At 55.2% G+C, this 20,194-nt stretch overlaps 3 protein-coding genes across 4 annotated transcripts; all 3 read right to left on the bottom strand.

Annotated features, from left to right (window-relative positions):
• Positions 1 to 843: 843 nt before the first annotated feature.
• Positions 844 to 4,369, bottom strand: LOC104066315 (zona pellucida sperm-binding protein 3). Of its 2 annotated transcripts, XM_054077585.1 has the most exons (9): positions 3,604 to 4,368; positions 3,011 to 3,129; positions 2,818 to 2,921; positions 2,443 to 2,620; positions 2,239 to 2,359; positions 2,056 to 2,147; positions 1,767 to 1,903; positions 1,260 to 1,349; positions 845 to 1,187 (listed from the first exon to the last, which is right to left on the bottom strand). In XM_054077585.1, exons 1-9 carry the CDS (start codon positions 3,970 to 3,972, stop codon positions 1,063 to 1,065), a joined length of 1,335 nt encoding a protein of 444 aa, XP_053933560.1. In that variant the 5' UTR covers positions 3,973 to 4,368; the 3' UTR covers positions 845 to 1,062. The 2 variants fall into 2 exon arrangements, with proteins under 2 accessions (XP_053933559.1, XP_053933560.1); XM_054077584.1 differs by having other exon boundaries at positions 844 to 1,349; positions 3,604 to 4,369.
• A 4,090-nt stretch (positions 4,370 to 8,459) lies between these two features.
• Positions 8,460 to 12,685, bottom strand: LOC104066314 (zona pellucida sperm-binding protein 3). The gene is made up of 9 exons (XM_009568898.2): positions 12,059 to 12,685; positions 11,018 to 11,136; positions 10,839 to 10,942; positions 10,427 to 10,604; positions 10,218 to 10,338; positions 9,741 to 9,832; positions 9,416 to 9,558; positions 9,179 to 9,268; positions 8,460 to 9,092 (listed from the first exon to the last, which is right to left on the bottom strand). Exons 1-9 carry the CDS (start codon positions 12,458 to 12,460, stop codon positions 8,977 to 8,979), a joined length of 1,365 nt encoding a protein of 454 aa, XP_009567193.2. The 5' UTR covers positions 12,461 to 12,685; the 3' UTR covers positions 8,460 to 8,976.
• Positions 12,686 to 14,708: 2,023 nt separating this feature from the next.
• LOC104066313 (protein PML) lies at positions 14,709 to 20,115 on the bottom strand. Its single transcript, XM_054077393.1, has 4 exons — positions 19,650 to 20,115; positions 18,199 to 18,677; positions 16,918 to 17,495; positions 14,709 to 16,178 (listed from the first exon to the last, which is right to left on the bottom strand). The coding sequence occupies exons 1-4, from the start codon at positions 19,674 to 19,676 to the stop codon at positions 15,382 to 15,384; spliced, it is 1,881 nt and encodes a 626-aa protein (XP_053933368.1). The 5' UTR covers positions 19,677 to 20,115; the 3' UTR covers positions 14,709 to 15,381.
• Between the last annotated feature and the right edge of the window lie 79 nt (positions 20,116 to 20,194).

The following is a 20,194-nucleotide window of genomic DNA, read 5'->3' on the forward strand; positions in this document are numbered from 1 at the left end:
GAGCAGGCGCTGTGCCGGGCCGGGAGGCATTCGGGTTGGCTCCGTGGCGCCGCGCCGGTGGGCGGCAGCGGTACCCCTGTGTATGGGAGCTGATGCCAGGCTGGAGCATCTCCGAGTGGAGCTGGGGCAGCCCACAGCTGCCGTCCCGGAGGTGCCGGAGTGGGACCGAGGGGTTCCCAGAGCTGATCCTAGCAACTCCCCCGGTCGCGGAGCCGTCGCCCCACAGCCTCTCCCAGAATGGGGAGAGGGGTGATCCGGGGCGCGGCCGCAGCTCCCGTGGGGCGGGGGGCAAAGGGACGGGGAGGGACGGGTTATCCTTCACGGCCCGGCTGAGGGGGAAGGAGAGGGGCGGCCCTTAAATAGACGGGAGGGGGCGGGGCCACAGGCTTGTTTTATTGGGGGCGTGGCCATTTGCGGAGATGGGCGTGTGTTGTAGTGGGCGTGGCTCTTGGGGGCGTGACCAAGTCCACGTCACCAGGCGGTGTCTGGTGGTGGGCGTGGTCATATCGAGGGGGCGTGGCTTGAAGCGGGGGCGTTGCCCCTCCCACGGGTCCCAGCTCTGCCACTTGTCCCCTCCTAGGAGTGTCCCCCCCAAAATGTGCCCTCTCCAAGGAGGCGGGGGCCTTCCCTGCCTCCTTCCTCTGCCCTCCCCTCGTGTCACCCATGAGGTCAATGGGACTGTCCACAGTGTCACCCATGAGGACACAAACCTGAGCCCCAGGGAGGGCTGAAAACCTGCTGGAGATGTCCAATACCTGAAGGGAGCCTAGAAAAAAGCTGGGGAGGGACTGTCTACAAAGGTATGGATTGGGGCCTTGGGCAGCCTGATCCAGTGGGAGGTGTCCCTGCCCATGACACAGGGATTGGAACTGGATAATCTTTAAAGGTCCCTTCCAACCCAAACTATTCTATGTGGGAGCTGGCGGGGTGCAGTGTGGCGGGATGGATGCTCCCTCCCTGGCAGGGCACCCAGCCCAGGCACAGCCCCAGGGTGCCAGCGCAGAAGGAGTGGAACGGATGCTCTTTGTCCTTCCCAGGCTTTATTTGGGTCTCACCCTTCGCTCACGCCGAGCCACGAGTGCACCTCCTGCGCCCCATGCCAATGGCCAGCGCAGCCCCGGCCAGCCCCACGCCAGCCACCACGCAGATCAGCGCCAGCCCTACGCTGGCCACCACTGTCACCCCACCTGCAAAACCAAGGGGGCGGTTAGTGCTTGGCACCGGGCTGTGCCCCAGGGACGTGGCCGGCAGGGACTCACCCTGACCTCCCTCCTGTTGCTCTCTCACGATGGCCGGGTTCTTTGAGAGCAGCACGGGGCCAATGACCACGTCAGCTTCGGCCACTTTCGCTGAGGAGGAAACAGCAATCATAGAATCACCAGGCTGGAGAAGACGTCTTAGATCATCGAGTCCAACCATTCCTATCTGCCATTAAACCATGTCCCTGAGCACTTCGTCTACCCGTCTTTTAAATACCCCCAGGGACGGTCACCCCCTCGCTGGGCAGCCTCTGCCAGTGCCTGATGACCCTTTCTGTGAAAAATTGTCTCCTGGTGTCCCGTCTGACCCTCCCCGGTGCAGCTTCAGGCCATTCCCCCTTGTCCTGTCCCCTGTCACTTGGGAGAAGAGCCCAGCACCCTCCTCTCTACAATCTCCTTTCAGGCAGTTGTAGAGAACAATAAGGTTTCCCCTCAGGCTCAAGGCTAAATGAAACAGCCTCATCCCACAAACCCAGGTTGTCCCCTCCATTCCATCGGGGACCTTACCGTTGGCATTGTGGCGGCGGAAGCGGCGGCCAGGCCATCGCTCCAAGGGGTTGAGCCTTTGGGAGAGTGCAGGAGCCTCGCAGCTGCCCGTCTCGCAGCAGCTGCAGATGTCCCGGGTGCCTTCCACTGGTGCCCAGCTGCAGTGGGGTGGGAGCATGGTCATTCAAGCCCCCCTAGCACCCACAGAGCATTTTTGCCCCCCGAGTCTGCGTCTGTGCCATGCCAGGGCTGCAGGATGTTGGTGGAGACCTGCCCGGTTGTGCCCCATCCCAGTGTGGTGGCTACTCACGTGTTTCTGGCTTTGTTGAAGGAGCAAGCCTTGTTCAGGGGGTCTGGGGCTTGGTCCACTGGGGTCACCTTCAGGTGGCAAGTGATGTAGATCTGCGAGGAGGGCAGGAGAGAGAGGTGGGGACACACTCATAGGGGATATAGGCTTGTTTTGGGGCTGTCAGGAAGGGATACGCAGCCTTACCAGGTTCCTTGTGTCCCCTGCGAACCTGAAGACGTCAATGCTGAAGCGCAGCATGTCCTCCTGCGGTCGGGGGGTGATGAAGGCAGAGCTGGTATCGTCTGACCTCCCATCAACTAAGCACCTGGAGTGGAATGGGGTGGGGGTCAGCATCCCAAGGCATCCTCTCCACCACAGCCCCACTGCTGTTGCAGCCCTGGGGCTCACCCATTGAAGTCGATGATGGAGTAGTGGGGTGAGGAGTCGGTGCCGGGGCTGAGGGCAGCCACACAGCTGTCCACAAACAACCGCAGTGGCACGTGGCTCTCGGTGGCCACCTCCGCTTGGATGTTGAGGACATCCCCCAGTTGAAAACCAGTGAAGGGTCTCTCGGAGGTCCAGTCCTCTGCAAAGCAGCATTGGGATGATGCTCCAGCCGCTCCCTTGGCCCCCAGAGCCAAGGCTCAGCCCAAAAGCAGGAGCGCTGGTGTTTGCTGTGGAGTAAGTTGGCTTCCCCAGTGGGGTGCTGCGTTCCCAAGCTCCTCCACACTGGGAAAAGGGTGGAAAATCCTCATTTGCAGGTTAGGATGGCTTCCCACCTACCGTTCATGAGGCGCAAGGAGAACATCAGCCTCTCCTCCGCCGACAGCGTGTTGCTGAAGGGAGCCCAGGTGGGGCGGATGGCATTGCTGCTCACGTTCTCCCTCCTGCGTAGGGAGCACCGCGCATCAGGACACAGTCCCGTGTTGGTCCCCGGGGACCAAAGTAGGGGGTACCGAGGATGGAGAGACCTTACCTGGGGTAGTGGCACTCAATGGGAATGACAGCGGGGTTGTTGCGGATGATAACAGGGTTGCTGGCAGGGCTGGGTTCGTAGTTGAGGAGTGTGCGGTAGATGAGGGACTCCGGGGTGACCTGGGCAGAATAACATCGAGAAGCCAGTGGAGAGGGAACCCTCACCTCCCACCACCACCAAGCTGAGTATCCATCCTTTCCCAACTGGGAAACACTAGGGAAATTCAAAGAAAGAGGGGGAAAGCTGAGGAAAAGGGGATAGAAAAGGATTCCTGCTCCATTTCCAGCAAGTTAAACTTCCTAATGAGCCAAAACGTGAACAAAATGGGTCTGACCCAGGGGCTTTGCACCATCGGTGTGTCTGTGGCCGAATGGGCAAAGCAACTTTGAGGAATAAATGCTCTAGTTTTGGGGAAATAGCCACGGATCCTTCTCTAAGGATGTTCCTTGACGGCGCTCTGCATCCAGCACGTGGAACTCCCCTGGCATCATGGGGGATGCCCAGTGCGCGGTCCTGCAGCCTGGAGCTGCTCTGGGGGAGATACTAGGTGGGATCCCAGCACCAGGGGAAGCACCACACGGAGAAGGTCTTACCTGCACGATGCTGCCACACTCGTGGAGGCCAGCAGTGAAGATGACAGCGTTGAGGGCAGGGTTTATCGAGGAATGCTTGCACGCCGCCGGCCCCAGCGTCAGGTCAGCCGCGTTGACCAGGCGGCCAGTACCGAAGAGGTCCCTGTGCACCATCACCACCAGCTGAGCCTCCTGGCACTGCACCGTCACCGGGTGATGGCTGGAGACGGCTCGAGAGTGAGGATCCTCTGCCCAAGGCCAGGCATGGGGGTCTGCCTGCGCCCCTTGGCTCGCCAGGTTGCCCCAGGAGAAATCCCAGGGTGGGTAGGCAGCCACCTTGCCTATCACCCAGTAAAGAAGAGCGAGGATCAAGCTGCTTCCAGGTCCCATCCCTCCTTCTTCCCGTAAATCCTAGCACAGAGAGCTAGGGCTGCTCCTCCAGCCTTTATATCCCCTCCGGGGGAAGGAGCCGGCCACCCTTGGGCTCCCATTTGGGGACCAATGGCACCCAAAGGCCAACCCTCGTGGGTGCGGGGAGAGAGGGGGCACGACCGAGTCATTTCCGGGGTGCCGGGACCCCCCGTTCCCAGGCTGCCCAAGGCGAGGGAAAACATCCTCGTCAGCCTCTTTGGGGAAGTTGTTTATAAAACTCAGCAGAAGCCGGAGACGGGAAGACTGGTACAAAGTGGCTTGTTTAGCTTAGAAGGTGATAAGGGGCTTTTCAAGGCTGCTGGGGAGGTGACAGGAACGGGAAGAGCAGGGTCCACGATCCCAATCCGGGTGCTTTCCCTTCACCGGGATAATCCCTGCCCGGCACCATCGATCCCCCTGGGACTTTGGTTTTCCACTCCGAGTGCTAGTGGGGCCCAGAGCCCATGTGCTTACACCTCCACTCCAAACATGGGCTTTAAGCATCTCCCTGTTCCTCAGCGAGGCCAGGACAGGGGGGAGCTGATGGAGAGCCCTCACCACTGACACGAGCGTAGCCGCTCTCAGCCCAGGCTGAACTACCCCTTTTTCAGCAGTGAGGTCATTTGGCTGCAGAGCCGCAACCATTCTTTTACCTCTGCTGCCCTTCCCCAGCTCATTAGCTTGTGCTCGTTTCATTGCCTTCAAGGAAATGAGTTCGCAGGGGAAAAAAAAAGCTGTAGCTGAGATGCTGCACCCATCACCCTCTTCCCCACGCCACAGCATCCCAGTTTGTATCCCACCCAACTGCAAGCAGGGCTGGGCATTTCCCGGCTCCTCGCAGCTGGGAGACAGAGAAAGCTGCTTAAAAACAAACCCTATATGTTCTCAAGCTTCATTATTGGAGTTTCTCTTCCTGCTTTTGAGTGTCTTTAACCTTTTACCTGCCAGGGCTCTGCAAGCATCCTCTTGGCTCTATATGAGGCTGTATTTCCTATCACAAATCCCCCTCTGTGCTTTGAGATAGAGCAAGCCTTAGGTATAATAGAAAGCCTTGGATTTGGATTTTTCAGCTGGAGCAGCTCAGCTATTTGTGGGAAAATGAAAAGAAACAGAAAGTTTTTGGGGAGCAGATGTTGGCCAGCCTGCTCCTAGCAGATATCCCACTGGGTCTGGAGCTTGGACTGGCTTCTGCCCAACTCAACATCCCCCCAAACCCACCCGTGTGACATTTGCATCCCTCACAACAGGCCAACACAAAGCCTTCTGCATTTTCGTTGGGACCCAATGCCCCATCTCTGCTGCTGTCAGCAGTTCCAGGACTTCTCCTTCATGTTTGAAATACCTTGAGACTGGCACTTGCGTAGAAATGCCAGGGATTCCAGCAAGCTGAGCCGTGTGCGTCACGGAGATAACAGCAGTGGGTGATGCTGAATCAGTAAATAAGCAGCTGCCCCCACTCCCAAGAGATGCATCCCTGCTTAGCTGGGTCCTTGGCTGCAAGGACTGCAGGAGATGCCTGGTCTCACCCCATTGCATCCTGGAAAGCTGCAGCTCAGGGCTCAGCTCCAGCATTAGGTCATGGGTCTTTGGGTACCAGAACAAGAACAAATCCCTCTGATGGGTCACCTTGTGTTCATAAGACTCGCATTCATAGAGATGAATCCCAGGTGGAAAAACACACCTAGACTCAGGACAGGGGAATTTCATAGAATGGTTTGGGTTTGAATGAACCTTAAAGCCCATCCAGTTTCAACCCCCCTACCATCAGCAGGGACATATCCCACCAGATCAGGTTGCTCCAAGCCCCATCCAACCTGGCCTTGAACGCCTCCAGGGATGGAGCAGCCAACACTACTCTGGGCAGCCTGGGCCAGGGCCTCCCCACCCTCACAGGAAAACATTTCTCCCTACGATCTCATCTAAACCCCCCTCTTTCAGCTTCAAACCCTTCCCCCTCGTCCTGTCCCTGCACTCCCTGATCCAGAGCCCCTCCCCAGCTTTCCTGGAGCCCCTTTCAGTACTGGAAGCTGCTCCAAGGTCTCCCCACAGCCTTCTCTTCTCAAAGCTGAAGAGCCCCAACTCTCTAAGCCTGTCCTCATAGCAGAGGTGCTCCAGCTTTCAGATCACTCCAGCTCCTTGGATCACTCCATCAGCTCCACATCCTTCCTGTGCTGAGGACTCCAGAACTGAACTAGAGGTCACCGAGTGCCCCAGGTAGGATCTTGTGAGAGCACAGTAGAGGGGCAGAATCCCCTCCCTTGCACTGCTGCTTTCTTTATGAAAAAGGGGATTTCTGCTCCCAGTTTAGGCCTTGCCCAGACTGGCTGTCCCATCTTTATTCCAAGAACAACAGGACATTGGCTGTGGACCAGCCCATTTGGGAACACATGAGTTCATTTTTTTTGGAGCAGGCAGAGAGCAGAAAGTCCCAGGGCACAGGACAAGCACAAACCCAGTGTTATTCCCCCATTGCACAAAGGCTTTAAAGCACATCTCATTTTTCCTTATAAAAAAGTTTTAAGTTAAAAAAAACCCCTTCTTATCACACAGCAAGGTCAGTGCTGCTGTTGAGCATCACTAGAGCCAGGGATAGGGCAGAAGCTACTGGAGGGGTAATTGCTGCTCTGGAAAGCCAAAGCACGTTTTCCCATCCTCAATTTCTTTGTAGATCAGCTTTAGTCTTCCTCCCTGGAGCCAGATGGGGTAGTTTGCTTAAAGTGGCCACAAGGCAACTATGGCAAGTGGCATGGAAAAGGATTTCCATTTAGAATCATAGAATCCCTAGGTTGGAAAAGACCTTTGAGATCATTAAGTCCAACCATACCTGTCCATTACTAAATCATATCCCTAAGCACTTCATCTACCTGTCTTTTAAAGGCCTCCAGGGATGGAGGCTTCTCTGTGTGTCTCAGCAAACCAGAGGGATAGTCTCCACTCAGAGCACATGTCCCAAGGGGCTGTCAAGGCACTCGGCCTATTCTCTAGATGATCATCAAGAAGGAATCAGTTATGTGAAGATTTAACACAGCAACAGCCACAACTCATGGTCTGGGAGGCTTAGGTTGAACGGGGAAATATTTCTTCCACAGGAGGTTTGTGCAGCTCTCAGCTGGGCACACAGAAGTGGGGATCTCCATTAACGGCATTGCGAGCCTCAGCCAGGCCAACACAGGCCTGATCCACCTGGTGTTGGAGTAGAGACTTTGAGATCCCTTCCACCCACATTTCCATCCTTCTCCTCTCCCTTCTACCCTGAAAGCTGACAGCTCACAGCTCTAAGAGGATGGTGAAGAATTTTCCCAGCTACTCCCCTTAAAAGCTCCTACCTCCCACCTTGCTGCAAGACAAGGACCAAAACCCTCTAACAAGGGTCCGATTACATGGATGAGGAAAGAATCCATACTGACAACCCCAACCTGAAGTCTGTGAGCTCCCTGATCCAACCTAGAACCAATCTTGTAACTTTGAGGGGGGGTTAATTTGCTTTTAGATCCACAAGCAGCCAAGGGAAGGGATGGGCCTGGGGTTCAGGTGACCCAAGTACCAGCTCTGTACCTTGTGCCAAAGACATCTTTCTACAAGGTGACACCTATCAAAGGCCATCCAGCTGAGGGTCTCCAGGGCACTGGATGGCACCTAAAGACGTGCCAGGGTATGCAATACACCACTTTCCTCTGTCCCTCACAGCCAGGAGGGCTGCCCAAGGTGCCTCAGCGTAGGCTAAGAGGTTGCAGAAGCCCTTCTGCCCCTGCAAAGCCAACGCAAGAAGTGGCCATGCTGCAAGCAAACCTCAGCTTCTCACGGGTCTCAGTTTTCTGTGAATCCAGCCGCTTGACTTTGCTCTGATGTTCAGTTGGTCCAGTTCCAACCACTGCCTAAACTGGAAATCTAAAAGGGGGCCTGCAGGAAAGCTGGGGAGTACAGGGACAGGATGAGCGGGAATGGTTTTCAGCTCAAAGAGGGGAGATCAAAATGTTTTCCCGTGCAGGCGGTGAGGCCCTGGCCGAGGTTGCCCAGAAAAATCGTGTCTAACCCCATCCCTGGAAGCGTTCAGACTGGATGGGGCTTTGAGCATCCTAATCCAGTGGAAAGTGTCCCTGCCCAGGGCAGGGGGTTGAAACTGGATGGGCTTTGAGGTCCCTTCCAACCCAAACCATTCGGTGATTGTCCCAGCTAGCAGAGAAGAACGGGTCTTGGGTCTGGGGCAGGAACAACTCACTGTTACGGCTGCTCTGCAGAGCAGCCCAAGTTTCATAGCAATGAGAGGGAAAAAAAAAAAGCAAATGCAAGTCAGGCAGATCAGAAAGCCCCTTTTTGAAGGGAAGGGGGGAGGAGGGGGGCACGAAGCAGGGGCAGAAATTCCAGTCCCTGCCCCAAGGACTGTTTATACATTTCAGCCAAGGCTTTTGACATATAACTATGTGTAAACAGTCCTTGGGGCAGGGACTGGAATTTCTGCCTCCATCTGTTCCTGGAAGAGCTCAACCTACCAACCCAGGCGTTGTGGTCCCCCTCTCATCCAGTAAAGCTTGATTTCTCTCCCAGCAACAGCTTCGAACACGAGATGAGTGGTCCAAGTTTTACTAAACCCTTAGCTCCTCTTGGCTTGTTCAGTAAAGAGTTACCAGTGTGGAGCAGAGCCAAGTAGCGACACAGAAGGTGAAGTGTTTTGAGGCTAAACAAACCTCCATGCTTCTTAGAAACCAAAGAGAGCAGTTGGAGGTGACTTTTTCTGGCAACACTTCCCAGCTAGGTGTTCTGGGAGGCATTGACAGCAGCGTAAGGCTGTACAAAACTCTGCTGAGGAGAGGACTTCAGGAGAGCAAGACCCAAACTGAGTGCAAAGAAGCACAGCTAAAGATGCATGAAGATTGGGGTAGCTCAGTCTCTCCAGGAAGACTTCTCCACTCCCACCTTACCAAGCCTTCCAGTCCTTCAGCTTATTTTTTTATTGGACAGACTATAAAAGTTGAAAACAGGGGTTTAAACAGGGTTGCTGGATTTCCAGCAGACAGTTAGAGCTCCTAGAACAGCAAGGATCAGGATGACCAAAACAGCTACTGTGGGCAGCCCCAGTACCATCCACAGATGACCTGCATCTAGGAAGCAGAAATAAGGAGGTGGTTATGGCTAAAGCCAGGACGTGCTGCACAAAGAGCCCTCCCCTTCCCCAGGTTTGTCCTACCTCGTGTAGGCATCCTCCTAACTGGCTCATCGTGCCAGCTGTGGATGAAGAGAGGTCCAACCACAACATCTGCTTCTCTCACCAAGGGATCTGAAATGGAGGACTTTTGAGCACTCACATGCTTGTTTGAGCATCTAACTCTCTCAAGCCTCGGATCAGCAATGAGGAGCCAACAGGTAGCTCCAGCCATCCACCTCTGATTAAGTTGCCATGACAGTGACAAATGCTGTAACCTACCCAGTTCAGAGGGCAGTTCTCTCCGGGCACGTCCTCCTTGCCCTTGGGGGGCAACATGGAGCCTCCTGGAGTGCCTGGTCAAGCCACAGCTCCTCATCTCACAGCAGGAGCAGACATCCCAGGTGCCTTCGACAGGAGCCCAGCTAGAAGAGAGCCTGGTGACCACTCCACCCTATAGCAGAATCCCTCACATGCTTTGGGGTCTCCTAGGAGAGACCAAAACCCTTCCACCCAGATGGCCAACTCCACCTTCCTACAAGGTGACACACCAGACGAGAAGGCCAAGCTCTTCATCTTTGGGCAAGCTGCTGTTCCAGCTACTCACAGGTTGTTGGTTTTGTTGAAGGAGCAAGCCTTGTTCAGAGGGTCAGGAGCTTGGTCAGCCAGGGATACCTTCAGGTGGCAGGTGATGTAGATCTGGGGAGGCCAAGCAGAGCAAAGGGATTAGGTTGCCATTTGCCTTTATGGCTTTCTCTTGTACCTTGGAGTCAGTCTCCAATGCAACCACCATCTCCCCAGAGCGGCTCAGCCCGACCTCGCTTTCTTCAAGCCACTTAAGGGTTCAGCTCTTGAAACTCATCAGAAGGGCTTGTCTTAACCAGTATCAGAATTGGTGTCCAAGGAAGATCCTTGGTTCAGAGAGTCATGATCCAGAAGTGGCAATACAGGGTGACCTCAGCCATGTGCTGCCATGAGGCAATTGCGTTGGGAATGTTGTTCTAGACAAAACCATTTTAACTTTCCTAACAATGAGGCCACAGCCCTGGTCTAGACAAGGGAGCTCACGTCAGGAAGTATTTACCAGATTGTTGGGGTCTCCTGCAAACTTGAATGCATCTACTGCAAACTGAAGCACATCTTGCCTGGGTCTTGGGGATATGAAAGTCGAGGTGGAATCATCCAGTTGTCCATCCACCAGGCACCTAGACACAAAAGCAAGGATCACCAGGAAATCAAATACCCATGACCGGCAGAAAGGGGTCTTTAAAGAAGGGAACAACCAGCTCTTACCCGCTAAAGTCAATGAAAGCATACTGGGGAGAAGAGCTCCTGTCCGGGGTCCGGGTGGCCACGCAGGTGTCCACAAAGAGCCTCAGAGGTGCATGGTTTTCTGTGTTGACGCCAGCTTGGAAATGGAGGACCTCTCCCAGTTGAAATGTGGGAGAGACTCTCTCAGCGCTCCAGTCATCTGGAAGGAGAGATGTCACCAGGCACTCATAAATGGAAAGCCAGCTTGTGCTTTACTGCTTTCAGCCAGGGAAACCACAACAGGCACAAATCCCTGGGTACCCATCACAACTACACCGAACCCCTGCTGCTCTGGGAGCACCAGGATGCACAGCAGCACCAGCTGTGCCATCTAGTAGAAGCACGGCCACCTCAGGGTGCCCTGCACCTAAGGAGGCCCCAAGGCAAAACCTACCATTCATGAGGCGCAGGGAAAAGGGCAGCTTCTCCTCGGAGGACATGGTGAACTGGAAGGGCACCCATGTGGGCTTGACACCATGGCTGCTCACATTGTCCCTCCTGGGGAAGAGATGCTCATAGTTAAATTCTGTGGCAGCGGAAGGTCTTGCTTGGTGCTCATCTGCGTGGACTTACCTTGGGTAGTGGCACTCAATAGGAACCACAGCAGGGTTGGTGCGGATGATGACAGGGCTGCCAATAAGAACTGGTTTGTAATTTAAGCTCGTGCTGTAGACTAGCGCATCGGGGGTCACCTGGGCAAAGGCAAGACATTATCCAGTCATTAAGAGCCATAGTTTTTGACATCATACACAGAGCAGCACATTTAAGCATGGAGACTCAGTACTGAGGTGTTTCTTCCGCTCATCAGCCAGAAGCATTTGTGCTGGAGCCAGGCAAGTGCCACTCATCCTGCTGCAGGGTTGCTCCGGGCTGGAAAGCTGCTCCAGCCTGTCCCTTGACTAGCTGAGTGTGGCTGCCCCGTCCCTGGAGGTGTTCAAGGCCAGGTTGGATGGGGCTTTGAGCAACCTGATCCAGTGGGAGGTGTCCCTGTCCACAGCAGGAGGTTGGAACTGGATGGGCTTTAAGGTCCTTTCCAACTCAAATCATTCTATGGTTCTATAGCACAAGGTGACTTCTGCTCAGGCGATTCAATGAGGTCATCTGCTGGCTGGAGTCACCTGCTCACTGTGGGCGAGCCAACCTCTCCCAGGGGAGAGAGACCACTTCCAATTTAAGTTCTCTGTGAAAGAGCTTCATGCTACACTCGAGCAGCACCCACATGTCCCCTAAAGCAGGCACCAGCTGCTACAGTGGCTCCCAGCACCAGGTCATCTGCGCTCCATCCTGGAGGTGGCAGCAACAGCCTAAATAGTCTTGGAAGATTTAAATACCTCTGTATTCATCAGGAACACCCCAGTTTCTCTGCCTCTTGGGTGCCTTTCCCTGCTCACACAATGCTGGAGCTAACCCCAGGCAAGACAGCACAGCTTCTGCTACTCTGGAAAAGCTGGGTGAGATGTTAAGCTTCTAGGAAAGGCATCGGAACACTTCCCCGAGCTCACCTACACAACAACGCCTGCCATTCTCAGCATCCCAAGGCACTGAGGTGCAAGTCAAGAGGCAGACACACACCTCCCTCCACACCCACAGCGCTCCAGCCCCTTCCAGCCTTACCCTGAGGGTGTTGCCACACTCATGCAGTCCAGCCACGAAGGTGACCGTGGTCTCAACGGCACTCCAGGCTGCAGGCGGGCAACCAGCTGAGCCCAGAGTCAAGTCCATGGCTCTGACCAGGCGCCCCGTGCCAAAGAGGTCCCTGTGCACTGTGACCACCACCTGCGCCTCCTGGCACTGCACAGTCACGGGGTGCAAAGGGGCTGCAGCCTGCAGCTGAGAGACATCCACCCATGCCCAGGGGGAAGAGCGGGAGTAGGAATGGGATTGCCCAAAGGAAGGAATCCCTCCGTATCTCCATAGCTCTGCCTCCCCTCTAAAGACACCCCAGGGGTTGTAAACAACCACCTCCCCAAAAACACAGCAGAAAAGAACAAACACTAGGCTGCTTCTAGACCTCATCCTGCCTACCAGAATCCACCATAAGAAGCAACTGCTGCCAGGGACCTTTTATAGCCCACAGCTGCTTCCCACCTCAGGTGATACTCAGAGCACCTCCTATAAGGGCAACTGGCAACAGCTGAGAGCATCCAGTTCCCTGGAAAACCCATTGTGGTGGGCTCTAATGAGCTACTGAGGTGCAGGATCGGGTCCTTTGCCCACAGGAGAGATGTTGAATTTGCTGTGCAGCCAACTGCGTTTCCCACCACCCCATTTTTGGTAACAACCAGCTCTGTAAGATCCACTGAGAGATGTCCCACCTCCAGACCATATGTCCCATCTTCAGATCATGGGACCCTTCTGCAGCAGGGCTGCTGGTAAATAGTGTGGAGGGTGACACTTTTCCAAGGCAAACCCACTCTTCAGGTGCCCAAATCTGTCCCTCTCACCAGCTCCTTTGAGGCGGTGATGATCCTTATGGAACTGCTCATACCAAGGGCAACTGAGGAGTTCCAGGATGTTGCCAACCACATCCTGGGGTCTGTCAAGCACAGCATTCCCAACTGATCAAGGGAAGTGATTGTCCCGCTCTGCTCTGCACTGGTGCAACCCCACCTCAAGCACTGGGTGGTCACCACAGTATAAAGAGGATCTAAAGCTACTGGGGAGTGTCCAGAGGGGGGCACAAAGTTGGTGAGGGGTTTAGAGGGGTCACTGTATGAGGAGCAGCTGAAGTCACTGGGTCTGTTCAGCCTGGAGGAGACTGAAGGGAGATCTTATTATAGTCTATAGCTTCAACATGAGGGGAGGACGAGAAGCAGGCACTGAGCTCTTCTTTCTGGTGACCAACGATAGATAGGATCTGAGGGAATGGCAGGAAGATGTGCCAGGGGAGGGTTAGGTTGGAGATTGGGAAAATGTTCTTCGCGCAGGGGGTGGTGGAGCACTGGAACAGCTCCTCAGGGAAGCGGAGCCAAGGCTGACAATAGTCCAGAAGCATTTGGACAAGGCACTCAGACACACGGTGTGAGAGTTGGGGTTGTCCTGTGCAGAGACAGGAGTTGGACTCAATAATTCTTGTGGGTCCCTTCCAACTCAGGACACTCCATGATTTTGTGTGAGGGACTCGGGGCTGGCTCTTCTCTACCAAGCATAAGTTGCTTTTTTGAGGAAGTAGAGGACATCTAAGCTTCAATTAGGTGGAAGAATGAAAGGAAAAAGAGGGACCGTAGAGGAGATCCCCATCGGTTGCCCTGCACTGCATCTTTGCTCCTGCAGGACTTGACTCCACACGGTGGCGCCTGAACCCGTGCAGCCACTCCTGTTTCCTGGTGGTTTATGGGATTTTAGCAAAAGGGAGGGAAATGCTTGTGCATACTGTAACTGATTAACTGTTCCTGAACAGACTTGTCCCATGGAGCCACCGGCAGGACTTGGTGTTGAAACGAGCGGTAGTAAAATAATGAACAGGATAATCCTTATCAAGAATAATATTAGAGCTATTCGATGTTAAGAATTGTAATTTCTAAGAAATATTAGAATTCTTAAACCTGGGGCAGAACGGACCCCAATGGAATCTGGGCAGTCCAGCCCTTCCTGGGATCATTCAGCAGCAGGTTGTCCCCTCCGTGGTCCCCAGAAGGAGGGGACAAGGGCAGGCTAACCCAGCTGAATCACCCTGCAGGCTTCCTCATGCCTGGTTAGAGGCTATAAATCAGCAGGAAAAGCAGGTTGTGTGTTGGAGTGACACAAGGGAGGAGAGCGGCTTTAGACAGGAGTCCTTGTATGGGGCCAGCACAAGGTTGTTTGCTCTGCCTCTCCCTCTGGGTGAATGTTGGCGTTCTCATGGCTTTGCTCACACAAGTAGGTGAGTCACCCAGGAGTTCTGAGTGGTACCTGTGGCTGGATCGGGCTGTTTTGGAATAATCCAAACTGGCTCGCTGCTGGTGGGCAGGACAGCTGTGCACCATCCAAAAGGAAATAAGTTGGGTTGTCCCCCTGGGGAGTGGGCTGATGAGCTTTCTTGGCACCTCCCTGAGCAAACAGGACCTCTTGGTGCTCTCTTGCTTGTCTTGAAGCCAACACCTATCTCAAGGATAGCTGCAAGTCTATGTACATGCATTGTCCCATGCTTATCTCAGCTGCTTCTTAGGCTCAAGGGGCCATCATGCTGCAAAGGACCCACCACCGCAGCACCCACCACCTCTGCCTTTTTGAGCACGTGGTTACTGTGGGAACGAGGAGCAAAAGGAAATGCAATGCACAACAGATTAGGAAAATGGTTTATTTCTTCTGCTCCTGTAGGCAGGTGGAGGAGCCAAAGAACAACAAAATACATCCCCTGGCTGGCTTTAAGCTTGGAAAGCCAGGGGAGAGGTCGGAAAACCATAACCCTGTGTTTCCATTTAGGAGGTTCATATCCCGGGCTAGAGCGGTTGGATCCTGCTAACCAAAGGAGGATTTGCAGTTCTTCCCACAGCTGTGTCCCACACAGGTTATCTCTTGGAGATGCTACTGAGGCTGAAATCCAGCGGTGAGCTTGTAGGCTGGGCCAAAGAGGTGCCCATTCTTCCTAGCTACCTGCCAGCTCATTCACCTATCCTTGCATTAAAGCCTTTCCTCCATCTCTCCCACACGGGTTTGCTGCCTTCCCATCCATCCCAGACCCATAAGCCAGAAGGTCACACATGTTGGGAAGGAAAGAAAATAGATAATTGGTGGGATCATGCTGCTCCCGAGCATGTTCTTGCTATGCAGCAGTGAGGGCTCATTCACGGGGGAGGTGCTGCCTTGCCAAACCCAGCAGAAGACCAATGCACTGTTTGTCCCAGGAGGATTTATTGATATAGCAAGGTGAGATGGAGATCTTGGTCTCCATAGGGACCTTCATAGGGGTTTCCAAGCAGCCAAAGTCCACAGCAAACGTTTTGGTTTACAGAGTCTCACTTCTTCCTCCGCTTCCGAAGTCTGGTGCTGGGCTTCCCACCACGCTTGCCCCTGGTGGAGTGCCTTGATTTGGAGCATTCCCCCTCAGAGTGTGAGCTAGGGGGCTCCGAGCACACTGGACTGGCTGGGGGGGAGGCAGGAGGGGGTCTGCTTGGGGAAGATGGGGTAGATACTGGGACCAGCAGTTCATGCTTCTGCAAGGTGCTGTGAGGGAATTCCAGCAGGTCAGAGGGCAGGGAAGACCATTCCACATTTGCGGTGGCAGGATCCTGTGGACCAGCCATGGACTGCAGCAAGGGTCTCACAGCAGAAGCGATGGCGGCCAGGGAGCGAGACATGGCCTGGATCTCCTGGGTCATGGACACCAGGTGCCTGTTTGCTCTGCACTGGGCTTGCAAGAGGCAATTGCTGATCTTCAGGAGCTTGTCTGCCTGCTGCATGTTGGACCTGGCCCAGTCACTGAGATCTTTCTGCAAGGAGGCCAGAGGATGCTGGATGCTCCTGGGAAGAGGCGCAGTGTCCTCATGGGCTGATGCTGAGTCCTCCACTGCTTCTTTATTCCTCTGCATCAGAACGGCTGGAGGTATGGATTGGGTGGGGTCTATGTTCCCTTCCTTGTCTGGACATATGTGTTCACTGCTGCCAGAGGGCTCCAAAACGGGGACACAAGGCTGGTGGTGGGCAGGCAGGCCCGTGGGGACACCTCCATGTGATTGACATTGCTCCCTGGGAGGCTCGAGGATCAGGGTGGTCTCATCTTCTGATGGGGAGTCATGCTGGGGACCAGAGGTACCTGTGGAGGGAGGATGAAGGGAGCAGGAAGGGAGAATCAGGGCTCAGAGGGTCCCCTCAGCCTGCCTTGCTGGGGTGGAGAGGGGAGATGAAGGGTCAATGCCTATCACACAATGGAGATGCAAGGAGTGGGGTGGGAGGCACCTTGTCCCCAAGAAGCCCTAAGCTCCATCCAGGACAACACACCTAAGCTTTTCTATGGACCATCCACAGTCCATGAGCTCACTCTGGGGAACTCAGATGTGGACACCAAAGAGGACACTGGTCTTAGCCCAGGTCTGAAGACAGCAGCAGGGGGCTGAAGCAGAAGACCCAGCAGAGTCTCCTCCTCCCACTGCTTTTTCCTCCTCCCATTTTCTGGGAGGATGCTACCAACTTCTGACCAAACCTGGATCCTCCACCACACCATCCCTGCAAGCACCACAGATGCCAAGATCTTCACCATTCCCAAACCGCCAGCTTGTCCACTACAGCGCTGCTGCTGAAGAGCTAGGGGAAGACTGGACCAAACCCAGCATCGGTCATGGACTTCTTGCCATCCCTGTCAGGGAGTGCCCCTGGGAACATCTCACCTTCCCAGCTGGACACCATCCCAAGGCAGTAATAAACAGCCCAAAAAGGGCATTGCCCCAGATGATTCTGGACAAAGGCTGAGCAAAGACAAAGTGGCTGGAGAGCTGAGGAGCAGAAGTAGTTAGTGGGTGACCTACCCTAGCTGGCCTGGCCAAATGCCTCCTCACCTGGGTGCCCTGTGACACGCTCCACCAGTGCCTGCAGCCTGGCTCTGCACTCAGCAAAGTTCCCACGTTGCACTTGGTCCCCTGTTGCCGCCGGCTGCAGGCACTGCAGGTCCTCCAGTGACTTCTTGATGAAGGGCTGCATGTCCATCACCTCCTGCTCCGTGGCATAGAGGTTCATCTTCTCCACCAGCCGCTCGCTCGCCTCCATCCGCCGCAGCATCCCCTCCATGTGCTCCAGCTCCCTCGCCAGCTCCCGCCGGCCCTGCTCCTGCTGCGTCTCCACCAGCACCAGCAGCTCCTCTTCCTCCTGCCGGATCAGCTGCACCAAATGCTCCACACGCTCCCGGATCAGCTCCCGCATCTCCCGCTGTGCCTGCTCCAGCCGCGCAGCCTCATCCTGCAGCACCGAGTAGGTGGCCTCAAAGCTGCTTCTCTTCTGCTTCAGCTCCTGGACCATGGTGCTCAGCTCCTCCTGCCTGCGCTGGGTCTCGCTGCGGATGTCGCAGAAGGACCCGTGTTGGCTGTCCAGCAGCGCGCAGATGCAGCACAGCGCCTTCTCGCACTTGTTGCAGTAGATGCTGGAGGCCGAGCACAAGCAGAGCATGCACTTTGTAATGAATCCATTTATCAGATTGCAAATTCATTCATTGTTTGACTTTAAGTTACCATCAAGTTTGGGCCAGGTGTTTGGTTTTATACTCTCTCAATTGCAGAGTAATACATCGGTTTACCATCTCCACAGGGTTTCTGCTAAAGTCACTGCGGTGACTGTGCAAGCATTACAGTAGGCATTCATCCGTGCACCACAAGGGCAGTAGAGAAATGAGCTCCCTGCCCTTCCATGACCCCTTATTGGGGTTATGAGTAAGAATATAAGATAAGAGTATCTTTTCTCCATAAGATGCCTAAGGTAAGAATATAAGAAGTGGGAGGTAGAGATCATCATCCATCCCTCATCTAAGTCCTGGTAGCCTGGACAAGTGGTGGGCTACGGACATGCTGAGGCAGCGGTTCCATCTGGGCCATCCTGGCTAGCATCAGTGTTGGCCTCCAGGGATGCTCCAGCATCTTTCCCTCTCAGCTTAAACTCAACTTCATCCAAACCCTTCCTCCATGCCCTACAGCCCACTGATCATTACTTCCCACCCATCTTCTCCATGACATGGTGGCAGTCAGAGCAGCAGAGGGACAGGGACACCCTTCTTAGTCCCATCATGGACTAGCCCAAAGAGATTTGTGACAAGAAACCACCCAGATGGAGACAGACCCTCTTAGACCTACCTTACAGTCTGGCTCTTGTGGGTCGGGTTGGAGCAGGACAAGTTACTGGTCTTCCTGGTGCCCTCAAGGAAATCCTTAGCAGACCCTGCCCTGATGTCCATCACCCTCTTGGCATCATGGCTCTCCCTCTTCAGGTAGCGCTGGTGGACCTCAAAGCAGTTGGTGCAAAGGAACTCCTTGCAGCTGGAGCACCAAAGCTCACCAGCTTTCTTGCAGTAGCCGCAGAACAAGTCAACTCTATCAACAATCTTCTTGTAGACCTTGAGTCTGGCCTGCAGGTTTGTGAAGAGCAGGTTGTCCATGCTGGGGGTGCTGCTGGCCTGTGGGATAGCCGTTTGGCACATGTGACAGTGCCCAGTGAGTTTGTTCTTCCTCAGGCAACTGAGGCACAAAGTGTGGAGGCAGGTGAGGAGTTTAAGGTTGGGCGATTCCTGCTGGCAGTCCTCACAACGGAGGAACTGGAAGTCATCTTCTAGGACCTTGGAGACAGAGGAAGAGGAATGAGGGCCAGGCTGCATTTTTAAGAGCTTCTGAAACCACATTTTGGTGAGGGAGACGACCTGCAAACCCTACTTGGAGCAATCAGTGCCCAGCCACTTGCCACCAGCGATGCCCAGGGCCTGTAAGCAGGCCAGAGATGGCCCATACAACATGGTATGGTTGGATGGAGGAGGACCTGCTGGGTCCTTTCTGTCCCTCTAGCAAAGAAGGAACAGGACAGTCCCCTCGACTAGGGGGCTGGGAGGTGGGACACACACACCTGCAGAGAGGCAGCACAGAGGATGAGACGTGGAGGAAGCACCTAAAGACCCCTGGATGAAACCCTGGCAGCCTGGGGACCATCCTTGCAGCCATCCCCCAACCATGTCCATTGCTCAACCCAACCTCTCCTCCTCCTTCCTCCCTCCTCCCTCCCTCCCTCTGGCATCTGTGCATCCCAGGGCTGGATTGGAGACCAAAGAGGTTGTAACACCCCTAAACTCTTATCCCCACTGCTCTCCCCCACCACGCCTTGGGGCTGGGGACTCGCTGGTGCCCTGGACTTCCCTCCTCGCCCAGCCAGAGCCCACAGCCTGCATCCTCCTCCATCCATCCCTGGTCCAGCCGGGCTCACACACGTGCTGGGGCGCGGAGGAAGCATCTAAAGACGCCTGGATGACCCCCTGGCAGGTTGGGGACCATCCTCCCAGCCACCCACCACCCTGCTCAGCCCATCCCCCTGACGTCCTGCCTCCCTCCCGCCCCCATCGGTGCTGTGGCAGCGCTGGATAGGGGACCAGGGAGGGTAAAAAAAACCAGAACTCATCCCCGCTGCTCTCCTGGGGACTCTCTGATGGCCTGGACCCCGCCCCGCCCGGAGCCCCCATCCCTCTCCATCCCTCTCCATCCCTCTCCATCCCTCTCCATCCCTCTCCATCCCTCTCCATCATGCCTGGACCCGCCGGGCTCACCCGGGGAGCGGGGCTAGTGCCGGCCATGGTGTGGCGAGCTGGGCACCCTCCCTCTCGCCTGCACTTTCGGTTTCTCCTGCCCTGCACAGAACTCCTCCCTCGTGTCTGGGAGGAGGAACCAGCGCAGAACCCGCTCCCAGCGCCGTCACCGCCCGCAAAAGCCTTTTCCAGCCGGCTCAGCCCTTCCCGGCCATCCAGGAGGGAAGAAACCCAGAGGAGACCCCAAGATCCATCCCTCAAAAAGGGTGTTTCACCGAGGAGCAGCTTCTACTCCTCTGCTGTCAGGGGTTCAGGGTTGAGAGCAGCCCTGAGGAGGATTTGGGGTGCCGGGGATGAGGAGCTCAACATGAGGCAGCCCAGAAACCAACCGTGTCCTGGGCTGCATCCAAAGCCGTGGGACCAGCAGGGAGAGGGAGGGGATTCTGCCCCCCTGCTCTGGTGAGACCCCACCTGGAGTGCTGTGTTCAGATCTGGAGTCCTCAGGAAGGACATGGAGCTGTTGGAGCGAGTCCAGAGGAGGCCACAGAGATAATCCGAAGGCCGGA

This window comes from Cuculus canorus, chromosome 12 (genome assembly GCF_017976375.1).
Source record: "Cuculus canorus isolate bCucCan1 chromosome 12, bCucCan1.pri, whole genome shotgun sequence".
Taxonomy (NCBI): Eukaryota; Metazoa; Chordata; class Aves; order Cuculiformes; family Cuculidae; genus Cuculus; species Cuculus canorus.

Coding starts and splice junctions, on each gene's coding strand:
- LOC104066315 (XM_054077584.1), bottom strand. CDS start 3,972: ATGGGACCTGGAAGCAGCTTGATCCTCGCTCTTCTTTACTGGGTGATA. Junction 2,621..2,817: donor CTCCTTGCGCCTCATGAACG/GTAGGTGGGAAG, acceptor GCTGCTTTGCAG/AGGACTGGACCTCCGAGAGA. Junction 1,350..1,766: donor CCGCCGCCACAATGCCAACG/GTAAGGTCCCCG, acceptor TTTCCTCCTCAG/CGAAAGTGGCCGAAGCTGAC.
- LOC104066314 (XM_009568898.2), bottom strand. CDS start 12,460: ATGAGGTCTAGAAGCAGCCTAGTGTTTGTTCTTTTCTGCTGTGTTTTT. Junction 10,943..11,017: donor ATTGAGTGCCACTACCCAAG/GTAAGTCCACGC, acceptor TCTCTTCCCCAG/GAGGGACAATGTGAGCAGCC. Junction 10,605..10,838: donor TTCCCTGCGCCTCATGAATG/GTAGGTTTTGCC, acceptor CTCTCCTTCCAG/ATGACTGGAGCGCTGAGAGA.
- LOC104066313 (XM_054077393.1), bottom strand. CDS start 19,676: ATGGCCGGCACTAGCCCCGCTCCCCGG. Junction 17,496..18,198: donor CACAAGAGCCAGACTGTAAG/GTAGGTCTAAGA, acceptor CTCGGCCTCCAG/CATCTACTGCAACAAGTGCG. Junction 16,179..16,917: donor GCGTGTCACAGGGCACCCAG/GTGAGGAGGCAT, acceptor CTCCCTCCACAG/GTACCTCTGGTCCCCAGCAT.